This window comes from Malus domestica, chromosome 05, assembly GCF_042453785.1.
Source record: "Malus domestica chromosome 05, GDT2T_hap1".
NCBI classification, from domain to species: Eukaryota; Viridiplantae; Streptophyta; class Magnoliopsida; order Rosales; family Rosaceae; genus Malus; species Malus domestica.
This window is the reverse complement of record NC_091665.1, coordinates 43,309,408-43,322,331: the sequence shown is the minus strand read 5'-3', so window position 1 is coordinate 43,322,331 and position 12,924 is coordinate 43,309,408. Positions and strand designations below refer to the sequence as shown.

Sequence of the window (12,924 nt, the reverse complement as noted above, 5' to 3'; positions counted from 1 at the left end):
CGGCTAATATAATTAGGAATAGTGCTACTCAGACACTCATTTTTACCTCTCACACATCCTTGTTAATTTTTTATCATTAATATTCTTCAATTTATTTAATCCGACAGTTGAAAATTAAAAGGGGTGTTAAAATGATAGCACTACCCTATAATTATGCTCAACCAGGACAAAACACTACTTCATGTGCAATAACTAAACTACTTACTATAATTTGGGTATATTTCATGAACCCTATGCTTCATTTTTTTCAGTGTGACACCGCTTATCACATTGTGTTAATAATATACCTTTGAGTCTCGTTTGGTCGCTAGGAGCTTGAGATTGGACTGGAGTAAAAATAACTTGCTGCATCTAATTTGAAGCAAGAAATAGAGGTCCAAATTGGAAGTAGAACGTGATCGAGGAAAAACATTTCTCGTGACTAACTTATTTTCTACCTTCAACTTAAATAAAATATTGACATCTTTTGCTTCATTCAACATACATAAATCTACCGACTCATCTACTCCAACTAAGGGCTGGTTTGGTATTGCTGTACTTTGAAAAAAAACTGTTGTGAGAATAAATGGCTGTGCTGTGAGAATATGCGGCTGTGAACTAAATCAGCAGAGTGTTTGGTAAACTTTTTTATAAAAGTGCTTTTGGAAAAAAAAGCAGTCTGATAGTGGGTCTTTTCATTAAAGGAGCACTGTAGCTCCGTGTGCTTTGAAAAAAAGCCAGTTTTCCAAAGCTGCAAATAACAGCTTCAGCTTTTTCCTTTGATTTCAGCTTATTCTCACAGCAGCTTCCAAAATAAGCCATTTTTTTTCAGTTTACCAAACGCCTAAAACCCTCACAGCTTTTTTTCATGGGTGTTTTTTTTTTAATCACCTCACTCCCAAACCACCCCTAAATCATGGCAGCTTGGCTTCTCCACTTCTACACTTCGATCAAAAACGAATCCACAGTGAACAAATTCTCAAACATTTTTCCTACCATGGAACTTGCAAATATATCAATAACAATTAAATGGAATGAGATCCATTCCAAATCTTTGTGTCCGAAGCCCATAAACCGAGAGATCCAAACCGTTCAAATTTTGAGTTTTTGTAAAGTGGGTCAATGTGATGAATTAATGGGGGCCAATAGGAATGAAATTAAGTGGTCCATTCTCTCGGTCCGTGAGCTTCAGACATAGGGATCCGAAGTGGATCTCAATCTCAAATCGTCTCCAACTCCAGTACAATAGAATGGGGATCCAGTCTACAGTCAAAAAATCTGGAAGCCTGGATGTTAGTTGACGCGAAGGGCATATAAATAGCAAAAAGAAAATTAAATCCTGCAAACTATCAACTAACTATATAAATGTATCCATTTTGTAGTATAGTTAGGTCTGTCTCTCACTATGCAGAAGTGCTAAGTATGTCGTCGGTCGTTGCCGTGGGTTCAGCAGGGTGGGCGGGTGGCTTTTCAACAGGGGGAGGCTTAGGCGGCCTGTTTGGACGAACTTTATCAGCTATGTCTGGATTTTTATCAAACTGCGACATCAAGGAACTTTATAACTTTCTAAATATTCATCCTAGATAAAATGTAACCAGAACGTTACGGGGTTGAGAACGGACTAACCTTGAAGCCGCAACCAGATACACAAGCATGAAAACACTCCTGCACATAGAATCGGATCAGCAATAACTCGTCTGAAAAAATGTGCATCGAATCAGGACCATGCTTTAGGACGATGATGATATGCAACCATATGAACCTTTCCACTCAAATTCACTAAGTTCAAGATTTTAAATCACGGGGCATTTAGCTATATCAGATAGTACCAAATTACCAATTTTCTTATGGCCATCATTGGACAAAACTAGTTGTTTAAAGCATAAATAATCCTACTTTTCACCTTCAATACAAAAATAATGCCCATGGTTGGTCAAAATTACAAAAAATTAGTGAATCATGAGGCTAGTATAGTGAACAACACCGCCATTAGTGACTACAACTTTTGGACTTGAGAAGATACAAGAGGCGATAACGATTTAATAAACATTACCATGTGTTCGTATTATCATCGAAAATGTTACTCATTACTCATTAGCATGCTAAGAAGAAACTATAGAGGGAAACATACCTCTGAGTATCTGTCAACTCCGGGAGAACGGTCAATGCAAGCACTCCATTGCTGGTCCTTTAAGACAGGATCCTTATAGCATATCTCATTGCACTCCTCCAAGCCTGTGTTATATATACTCGCTATATCACTTGAAGTATTTAACCAACTACATAATAATTTACTTATGGACGGAACCCCACCTCGATCTAGTAGCATACCAACTCTAAACCAATAGTCTACTTCCATATCAAGTTTCAGATACAGAAACGATAAGAGCCAAGCTAATCCACAAACCAAAAGTTAATGCAGATGGGGAACTTCCCACAGCATAAACAAAGTCCGTACTCTATGGGTAGCCAATGGGTTCTTAGAAATGCCATTTTAGTAATGTGTCCATAAACATCAAGGTGACAAAAAGCGAAATTCAAAATGGAAAAAGAACAAGACCAAACCAAACAACCAGAACATAAATTCTCATCGAAGTATGTTCATACGAAAACTGAATTGAAGAACAAATTAATACTCACATTCTTCCCAAGTCTCTCCATCTGTATCGCACCCCTTTTTGCAAAATACTCGCCCTACAGGGAAAAACACACAATTTACAGTAAGCCAGAATAATAGTTCCAGATTTTTAAACAATCAATATTCAAACACAAATTCCGGTGCTTGCTTGTACCTAAAGCAAACATTACTCCAACCCCAATTCACCAGGAAAATTCCGCCACTAAAAACGCAAAATTGGGTCAAAACTGATCGTACAAAATACATAAATCAAAATTAGGGGTCGAAAAACTCTGCAATTCATCACCTACGTTAATTACCCAACACGAGATTAACATAAACAGCGCGATAATTTTGATATCAGTATCATTTCGAGCGAGAAAACAAGCGAAATGGTCAAAATTAGAGCAAAAAAATTTGAAATTATTAAACGAAAACGAAAATCAAAAGAAATAAAGGAAATCAAAGATTCAGGAGGAAGCAATATTTCAGAGCGAGTGTGGAGGATAATGGGTTTACATGGAATCTGCATAAGAGCTGCGTACTTGTGCGTGCATTGGTGGCCGCACGGAGACCCCCATTGATGCGGTGTCATCTTCTTCTTCTTTCTCTCGGCCTCTGATCAGGATCCTGCTCTCTTGAAATGGAGCGGTGGGAAAATGGGGAAAGGCAATCGAGGGTGATTTTGTAATTTAAGTTAGACTGGAGTGGTAAATTAAAACGCATGAAAAATGTGTGATAGGATTAAAGTAGTGTTACACGCATCCTTGTTAGATTTTTTTTTTTTTTCGGGAGAAATCTTTAGAATTACCACTGCTCAGCTTTCAATTTGTTTCTGATCATCAATTAAAATGTTAATAACTTGTCCTCCTCTCTTTGAAACAAGGGGTGCTTCTGGTTATGAAATCTTACTGGAATTGTCTATATATAGTCCATCCTTCGGAACCACATCACATCTCAGATATGATGAATTAAGATGGTATTTTGTAAACATGTAATTTTCTTGAATAAATTATTTATATATTGATCTTCTTCGATCCGACGGTCAAAAATTAAGAATAGTATATGAGAGATAAAAATGAGTAAGTGGACCGTACTTGAATCAAGTCATCCAAATGAACCTCATTTAGAGTGTCAATAACAATATTTTTAGAAAAAGAAAAAACTCAAAATCTAAAAGGAACTCATCCAACCCGTATCATTTCTTTTTAGATTTTATTCCAATATAGAGTGAAATCTCTAGAAGTTGTATTTGGTTGGTGTCATGTCAATATGTTCTTCTTTGAAAGTGAAATTATTCATATATTTGTCAATATGACAAACGCCAATGTACACAAAAATCTCAAACAATCACAATTCAAATAGAACTTGTGTAAGAAGGGATAAAATAATGTACATGTGAAAGGGTGGAAAGAGAAAGAGAGATGAACACAGTGTATATTTACGTGGACGAAATTGGAGAATTATTTCTTTAGTATTCAGTTAACTAATAATTCTAGTCTCATTTGTCTAATGTGACGTTAATTCATAATGTATATATGTGCAGTTTTGCTCACTACTCTCGAGTATCGATAGTGTTCACTACCTTATTTATCACCGTTGGATAAGTTTAAATTTCGAGATTTGTGTTTATCCGCTATATAGATCTTGAAATTTAAATTCATCTAACAGTGATAAATATGATGATGAACATTACCGGCTCTTAAGAGTGTTGAACAATAATATTAATAATATTCTTAATGTACAAGCCTTTGTTAATGTCATCAATAAACACTATTACAATCCGATAAGATAATAATGATTAGAATAATGTAATTCGATTATCGTCAAAGATAAATTTAAACTATATTATGTAAAGCCAAGCTCATCCTTCTATTTTTTTAATATAAATAATATCGTTTATTCAGAAAACTTTAACCAACTTAATTATGTATTCAACATAATCTCGAAGGTATGAGAGGAAATTGACAACGCAGGCCCTAGGCCCCTAACTGAAAAATGGGAAGCAATAAGAAGAGGATACGCGTACCCCAGGGCCCACGCCTGATGAGACAAAGCGTACCCGTTGAAAAGGCAATCAGGATTCAGGAATCTTGCTCCCAAACGACACGGGTACCCCACCCCTGTTAGGACAAAGTCCACTTGTTCAAAAGGCATCAGGCTCCAGGCATCAAGATTCAGGAATAAATCACGGGGTGGTATTTGTTTTTTTAACAAATGATATTATTAATACTAAAATAAAAATAATAAGTTAAACCTCAAACATCTTAGTAATATTATGATTCAGGTTCGTTTTTTTTAATAATCAAATTTAAAACCTATCACTTACGATTCTAAAAAAAATACTATTAGACCGTAATTACCTTTCAAAGATGAACCTTACAGGGCACATGGACAGCCCTAAGGTGCACTCCCCCACTTTGTCGTATATCTACACCCTACGTGCGCATATCCCACTGGCTTCATAATCCATAAAATCAGAAAATCCAAGACATTGAAAATTGATTCAACGGCAGAAGTTATTATAATTTTTAAAGTGAATCTTGTCTGTAATCGTTGAATCAAATTTTAATAGCACGAATTTTCTGATTTGGTAGATTAAAAAGAAGGAATCTGGAGAGGATCATTTTCCAACAACAGGAGCTCCTATTGGTGCGTTGAATCTGCATAAATAGAGGGGGAGAGAGAGAGAGAGAGAGAGAGAGAGAGCACTTGTTGTTTGACAGTGTCTGCACTGTGCAGTCAGAGGAGCGAGAGAGAAAAATGGACGCGCTGCAATGGAGGATATTGCCGGTGCTTACACTGATCGCTTCTTTCCTACTATTTTTCTATTTCCAGTATCCCTCCCAGGTCTGATAACAAATTTATTTTTTGTTCCATGTAATTTAATTGGATTTTTTTCCCTTTTTCATTTGTCTCATGTAATTTATTTTTCTTTTTCATTTGTTTATTTTGTTGGGTTGTATTTACGTATTATTTTTTACTGATTTTAATGATGTAAAAATGTTATTAAGTTACTGGTTTTCTGTTAATACTGGAAAATTTAGAGTTAGATAAATTTTGTTTTTTTTTTTCTCGCCCACCAAACACTATTTTTATGGAGAAACTTGCAGCGTATTACTGTTTTTTATTCTTCACTCTCAGGGATGCTTCTTTGATATTTTTGTTTTATTGTTTTTTTTTTTCTGGGTGGGTTGATTTTATATTTTTGTTTGATGCTGATGCTTAAGGCAATCGAGAAATAGGGAGCGCAAAGAAATACTTTTGAATTTTGTAATTTATATATATGATTCCAATTTGTTCGTTTGTTTCGCTCATTTTCTCATCAACCAAACTGTGTTCTCTGTGTAGAAAATCATTGAAATATACTGTATGAATTTTTATGGTGATTATTTTCCTGTCTAATCCATTCAAATAATTATGAAACGATATTATTTATCGATCTAAACTTTTTTTTTTTTAATTTATATGGTTTTTGATAACTAGAAAAATCAAAACTAGAGACTTGAATTTTCCGTTTTTCCTTAGACGTTTTCTCTGCATTTTTCTCATCAACCAAACACTATTTTCTTTTAGAAAAATCATTGCAATTAAAGGACCGTGTTGATTCTGAGTTATACTTCTTTGACTTCATCTTTTCCCTCCAAATTCTCCTCCATTCCATTCCAGTCTCCTTTTATTTGGACAGTCACGTTAAATCACGTCAATATTTTTTTGTTCGATTTCTCTATAACGAGAGAAAGTTAAATCACGTCAACAATCATGTTAAGTCACGTTAATATTTTTTTGTTTGATTTCTTTATAACGAGAGAAAAAAAAAAAAAAGTGAGAGAGAATCCTACTCCGACACGTCAGTCGGTGTATAATTCCAAATTGCGTTTGTTGTTTACTTTTGTTTTGATAGTGGACAAGTGGATCTGAAATTTTAAAATACTGGGTGATATGAACTTGTTTTAATTTGTCAAATAATAGATGATAGAGAAGTTATGCTGTCCTACGTTCTACCCCACTAAGAATATTCCACTAAGAAATTTTGGTGACATCACTTCTTTTTTTGACGTGAAATTAGTATATAATATTTATCCACTAAATTTTTATTTACAGAAACGTTATGGACATTATGTGTTGTATTTGTGTTGTATCGTCCTTCTGTTTATCATCGAAAAGAAAAAAGTTATCATGTTCATAATATTATATAAACAGTATTATTCGTGTGCATGTCAGACTATATTTTCGTTTGAATTTCAAATCGTGTAATGTGTTGTGTTTGAAATTGCCAACGTCCGCCATTTTGACGGAGTTCGATCAAAACCCTTTATTTTGCAGCAATATCCGAAAAACTGCAGCCTGCTGCCTTTCCAACATTATTGGATCGCCAGCAAGCGCATTGTGACACCTCAAGGGGTTATTTCTGGAGCAGGTAAGACGATATTTTACACTAATTTACGAAGAAGAATGATATAACTCGAGTCCAAGAGCGGGCGGACACGAGGTTTAGCACCAAATAATTACGTTTAAGAAATGTGGAAATGTGCAGTTGAGATTAAGGATGGGAAGATTGCCTCAATTGTTAAAGAAGAGGAAAAGCATGGGAAGATCAAGTCGGAAAATGTGATTGATTACGGAGAGGCCGTTGTCATGCCTGGCCTGATTGATGTGTAAGTTACGACAAAATCAGTTGTCTTTTCGATCTGTTTCTTCATCGTCACGAAGGTAATTAGGGTTTTAGATTTGAGCTTAAACGCGTCGTTTGTATTGGTTTCAGGCATGCACATCTCGACGATCCTGGAAGAGCTGAATGGGAAGGATTTCCTTCCGGAACTAAAGCTGCTGCTGCTGGTGTGCCTATGTAACTCTGCTGCATTCTTTTGTTTTCATCGATTAGTAAAATCGAGAAGATTTATTTTTCGCTTTCTTGCAGGTGGGATAACAACATTGGTTGACATGCCTCTGAATAGTGACCCATCGACTGTCTCCAGAGAGACTTTGGAACTCAAGATTAAGGCCGCCGAGAGCAGAATTTACGTTGATGTTGGTATGAACTTGAAACTATGTGTTGGGGATACAGTTATACTCAAATATTTAAGAACTGGCTTAAATTTAAATACAATGTGAACAGGCTTTTGGGGAGGGCTTGTTCCTGAAAACGCGTTCAATGCATCTGCTCTCGAGGACCTCCTAGATGCCGGCGTTCTTGGTCTAAAGGTAACTATTCAAGTAGTGAGTTTTGTGCCTAGAGAGAGCACTGTTCCATTACATTTCTTGTGCCACAAGGAACGCTCTAACCAACTAATTCAAACATCGTGTCGATCTAATGTGGACCAAATTTGCTGTCTTCCTGCTTTAGGAAACAGTTTTCTACCCGCAAACTGTGCAGATGTTTATGATCCTCGTCTAATGAATTTTTCGATGTCTATTTTTGTAGTCTTTTATGTGTCCATCCGGGATCAACGACTTTCCTATGACAAATGCCAGTCACATTAAGGTTTGTTTCATGAGATTCATCCCTCCCACTATCACATAAAACATATAATTTACTTTGCAATTAAATTAGAACAAAATAATCGCCATCTTATTTGTTGATTGTATTGCTGCAGCCATTGGCTTCTTGAGATGAATGTTGTTTTCGCAGTTCTGACGTTTTTTAAAAATCTGTATTTTCAATTACTTGTTCACTAGGAGGGACTGTCTGTACTAGCGAAATACAGAAGGCCTTTACTTGTACATGCTGAGAAAGAACAAGAACTCGAAAGCAACTTGGGAGTTGAAGATGGTAGTAACAATCCTCGTTCTTATTCAACATATCTCAAGACCAGGCCACCTTCGTGGTAAGATATTGTTCGTGTGGATGCTAAATTCTCGTTCTAATTTCACACGATAACTGTGTTTCCTTTGTTTTTGAAACAGGGAAGAGGCAGCAATTAAGGATCTCTTGACCTTGACAAAGGACACAAGGATTGGTGGCCCGGCAGAAGGAGCTCATCTTCACATTGTTCACTTGTCAGACTCGCGCTCTTCATTAGATCTTATTAAGGTATAGTCTTCTACTAGTGCGGATTATAGAGCGTCTTATTATTCTCTCCGATAGGTAATGCAAGTGTTTTTTATGCATTATTGCAGGAAGCGAAAAGTGGCGGTGATAGTTTAACTGTTGAGACATGCCCTCACTACTTAGCTTTCTCAGCCGAAGAGATTCCCGATGGAGATACGCGTTTCAAATGTTCTCCACCCATCCGCGATGCAGCCAACAAGGAAAAACTGTGGGAGGCTTTGTTGGTATGTACTTATTTTCTGTTTGCCTACCTCCTTACAAAGTGATTTTCCAAACTACTCTAATTGATGGAAAGATGATGGTTATTTACCGTCAAATTGATTTCATTTGGCTTTTGATGTTTTGTTTCAGGAGGGACACGTTGACATGCTAAGCTCTGATCACTCACCAACCATGCCGGAACTTAAGCTTCTCGACGGTGGAGACTTTTTGAAAGCTTGGGGTGGCATATCATCTCTGCAGGTTGGCATACTTTTGCCTTCAAATGTAAAAGGTTGCGATTTGTTTCAGGACTAACCAACATTGTTTTCGGTGCACTTGCAGTTTGTTCTTCCTGTGACATGGTCATATGGCCAGAAATATGGAGTGACATTACAACAGTTAGCTTTATGGTGGAGCGAAAGGCCGGCCAGGCTCGCTGGACAAAAATTGAAGGTGGAATTATCATCAGTTTTAGCCAAGTTTCCCGCAGACACGGATATTGTTATGCTGGTGCATTACATGTATGCACCAAGAAAAACTTAAACATGTCTCATTAGAGTCATTACTAATTAAATTATAATTTGCAGGGGGCAATTGCAGTAGGGAATCACGCGGATATCGTAGTATGGGATCCAGATGTGGAATTCGACCTCGATGATGAATTCCCCATGCACGTCAAACACCCAGTACGCATTTTTCTTGATCATATTTTGAAGATCCCCTATGCATTCGGTTTAATCTATTGAACCAGTTCTATGTTATCGGAGTTCATTGCGTCAAGCAAGCATTTTACTCTCCTGTGTTACATTTCAATTTGTAGGGTATTTCAGCTTACTTGGGGACAAAGTTATCCGGAAGAGTTGCAGCCACATTTGTAAGAGGAAACCTTGTCTTCGAAGAGGGGAAACATGCTCCCGCAGTCTGCGGCGTTCCAATTCTGGCAAGCTGAGAATGAAATAAGAACTGCCAATTGGCGAGCGGAATCGCACAAAACTCTCTTGTATATATGGTTGTATGATCAAATCTTGTTCATGTAGGGCTCTGCCATGGTTAAATATTGTTCATGGCATCCATCTTCTCTAGGGTTTAAGTGTACGTATAGCCTGTTGTTTCCCAGATCTGTCATATTACGTTTACGAAATAGTTCATGTGAGCTCGATTCTCATATATATGACACAAATTTTTCGGCTCATTGTCTGAGTGATTCCAATTTATCATGTCACTCCGTTATCCGCGGTAATAATCAAGCTTCGTTCTTTTCGCTTGTCATGTATATTTTACATTAGCCCCTGATCAGTTTTCGTTTTATTGAAGTGCCCTCAGTTTTCGGTTTAAGCGGGGTTGAAGTGCCCTCACAATTTTGTAAAATCTTAATCTGCAATCTCCTCTCCTATGTTTTACAGAAACCTTAGCTTGAACATATAAAGTTTGGATCCAATATATGTTTTTTATACATGTTCTGCTGCAATTGCAGCAGAGTTTATATACATCTTATTACACACGCATGCAATAAACAAAAGGACTAGAAGTGGCATCCTTGCTGTCCATGTTGCAACAGTCAGAATACACATGCAGTGACCTTGCTGTCCACGATGCATGTGTCCTTGCTGTCCAGATAATGATACATCTTCACATGCTAACCTAGCTGTAAAGGAATGATAACATTCCTTCTGTCTAGTCTGTCATGTAGTGGAGCACCTTTAACAACATGAGACTCCGGCTTGTATTTTCCGGTGAGTTCTTGGGGGATTCTTTTGGTTGATGGACTCCCTCCCACTAGCATTGATGTGAATACTATTTGACACAATATGGATTTCCTAAATGCAGGTATTCGCACACAAAGATCACAATTTGTAGATTTTTCTTCCACCATAAAACACAAAAAGTACACAAATCAAGGAACGTTTAATAACAATTTCGATTTTGCTTTAGTTTTGTGAAGCATTTTGTACTTGAATGATGCCAAGTGGTACAGGCTGCATATTCAAATGGTGTAACAGGCTGGATATTCGCAAGTGGAACAGGCCTTATGAGCTTTGTTCATCCAGTGCACAAGGCGAGGGCGACTAGGCGCGAAGACGACAATGGACAAGTTTGTGGAGTGATGTTTCAGATGGGTTTGTGCACGCGAATCCCCAGCATCCCGTGCACCGGAAGCGAATCAAATTCGAACGACAAGTGTTTTCCAACTGGTGAGTTTCTAAACAAAGACTTTGTGAAAAAATTAGAGTCACTGGCTCTGCCGTGCTATGTGATCCCTAATGGCACGAAACACATTTGATCACCGTGTTTATCTTCGTTTGCAATTTCAGTCTGTTGGTACCACACATATTGGGTCTCAGACTTTGACACATTGGGCCTCAACATTTGGGCCTCATTACTCAGCCCATAATCATGTAAAAGGAGGAGCCCCTTATTCTATAAAAGATGACTCCTCCCCCCTCACAAATCAGACTCTGGGATACCCCAAAACATACAAGTCTCAAACAACTCAGAGACAACACTTTCTTCCTCAGGGGGACTCCCCTTGAGCTTGTAAACCATACATACAGCTACAGAGAAATACAATCAACATCTGTGTGGACGTAGCCCAAACATTGGGGTGAACCACGATACATCTTTGTGTTCTTGGACATTTGCATGATTCACTATCGAATTTACGTTGTTCCAACACCTTCCGATTTTGTGCATCAACACATTCCAATCTCTAAGTTCCGCCAATAAAATTAGCGGGCGAAGGCCTTACAACAGTAGGGCAATAGCTGCAAAACACTTTTTTTTTGTCACAGGTTTTGGGGGTTTTATTGAATGCTTGTGACACACATTATTACACAATGATGCTTATTACACAAGATATATATGTTTAGCCAGGGATGGGGAAGCCTTGGCCGCCTTGATCATGGCCCATGCCACCATCATCACCGCCTTGGCCGTCACAATGACCACCGCCACTTCCACCACATTAGCCGCCACAATTGCCACCTCCATATCCACCACCACATCCACTGTCTTGGTCACCACAACTACCAACACCTTATCCGCTATCATATCCACTGCCTTGGTCACCTCTGCCGCCAAAACTTGGATTGAAATTAATACCACCTCCAATAATCCCTCCTCCTATGTCCTCCAAGTCCTCCAATTTTTCCGCCGAGCCCTCCTCCCATTTGTCCTCCGATGCCTCCTCCTATTTGCCCGCTAAGGCCTCATTCCATTTGTCCCCCGAGCTCTCTTCCCATTAGCCCGCCGAGGCCACCTCCCATTTGTCCCCCGAGCCCTCCTCCCATTTGCCCGCCGAGTCCACCTCCCATTTCTCCCCCGATGCCTCATCCCATTTGTCCTCCGAGCCCTCCTCCGATTTGTCCGAAGCCAAGGGAATCTGGCCTGTCAACTAGTACAGCTTTATCCTTGCCAATACTAATTGCCCTATGAGCAGAGCTCACTCCCCAGCTAAGTAATAGCAAATAAGCTACGCATGCCTTTTTTTTTGGTGTTGCCATCTTCAATTGCTACTTAGTTGCCTATGATCTTCTTCTTCTTCATGTTTAGGGTTTTTATACTGTAAAATCAGCACGCAGATGAGTTTGTTCCAGTGAAAAATGGCATAAAAATGGCAGTTGGTTGAGCAAACCTACGGGAAAGCAAGCAAATCAAGATGCATTTGGTTATGGAAACCAGGGCATCAGGGTGTTTATGTGATCAGATAATTACGTGCGTTGTTTGTAATTGTTTTGAACAAATAATAGTTCAAAATAAAAAGTTGCAAACCTAAGTATGACAACTAAGTTGATTAGAGTGGTGTATTTTAGCTCTGTATTCAATTTTGAATCATTTTTTGTCGTTGTTTCAGTGACAAGAACAATATATTTTTCAATCAATGTCGTCTACTTATATTATAACACGTAATGTATCGTCTTATGTTCCAGGTAGAAAAAAATCTCTCCTCAACAAATGACGTAACCCACATACACATCATCTTATACTTCTTGATCTAGATACAAAAAATTAAGAAACATACCAAATATCTCCCAAATTAATATCAAATTAGAAACTAATCTATCATTCAGTAAGGTAA

The 12,924-nt window shown here is 38.0% G+C and overlaps 3 protein-coding genes across 5 annotated transcripts; 2 read left to right on the top strand and 1 right to left on the bottom strand.

Moving 5' to 3' along the window:
• Nucleotides 1-955: 955 nt before the first annotated feature.
• On the bottom strand, nt 956-3,296 carry LOC139196571 (uncharacterized). 3 transcript variants are annotated; one of them, XM_070822817.1, is made up of 5 exons: nt 3,116-3,296; nt 2,620-2,673; nt 2,111-2,214; nt 1,606-1,644; nt 956-1,473 (listed from the first exon to the last, which is right to left on the bottom strand). In XM_070822817.1, the coding sequence occupies exons 1-5, from the start codon at nt 3,189-3,191 to the stop codon at nt 1,465-1,467; spliced, it is 282 nt and encodes a 93-aa protein (XP_070678918.1). In that variant the 5' UTR covers nt 3,192-3,296; the 3' UTR covers nt 956-1,464. The 3 variants fall into 3 exon arrangements, with proteins under 3 accessions (XP_070678918.1, XP_070678916.1, XP_070678917.1); XM_070822815.1 differs by having other exon boundaries at nt 956-1,517; nt 3,116-3,290; XM_070822816.1 differs by lacking the exon at nt 3,116-3,296 and adding an exon at nt 2,772-2,877 and having other exon boundaries at nt 956-1,517.
• A 1,886-nt stretch (nt 3,297-5,182) lies between these two features.
• Nucleotides 5,183-10,110, top strand: LOC103434779 (allantoinase). Its single transcript, XM_008373134.4, has 14 exons — nt 5,183-5,446; nt 6,923-7,016; nt 7,134-7,254; nt 7,362-7,435; nt 7,518-7,631; nt 7,716-7,801; nt 8,022-8,081; nt 8,276-8,424; nt 8,504-8,630; nt 8,717-8,872; nt 9,000-9,110; nt 9,192-9,302; nt 9,437-9,535; nt 9,670-10,110. Exons 1-14 carry the CDS (start codon nt 5,360-5,362, stop codon nt 9,796-9,798), a joined length of 1,518 nt encoding a protein of 505 aa, XP_008371356.2. The 5' UTR covers nt 5,183-5,359; the 3' UTR covers nt 9,799-10,110.
• Nucleotides 10,111-10,528: 418 nt separating this feature from the next.
• LOC139195818 (uncharacterized) lies at nt 10,529-12,727 on the top strand. The gene is made up of 3 exons (XM_070821483.1): nt 10,529-10,676; nt 10,850-11,041; nt 11,717-12,727. Exons 1-3 carry the CDS (start codon nt 10,658-10,660, stop codon nt 12,049-12,051), a joined length of 546 nt encoding a protein of 181 aa, XP_070677584.1. The 5' UTR covers nt 10,529-10,657; the 3' UTR covers nt 12,052-12,727.
• The last annotated feature ends 197 nt before the right edge of the window (nt 12,728-12,924 follow it).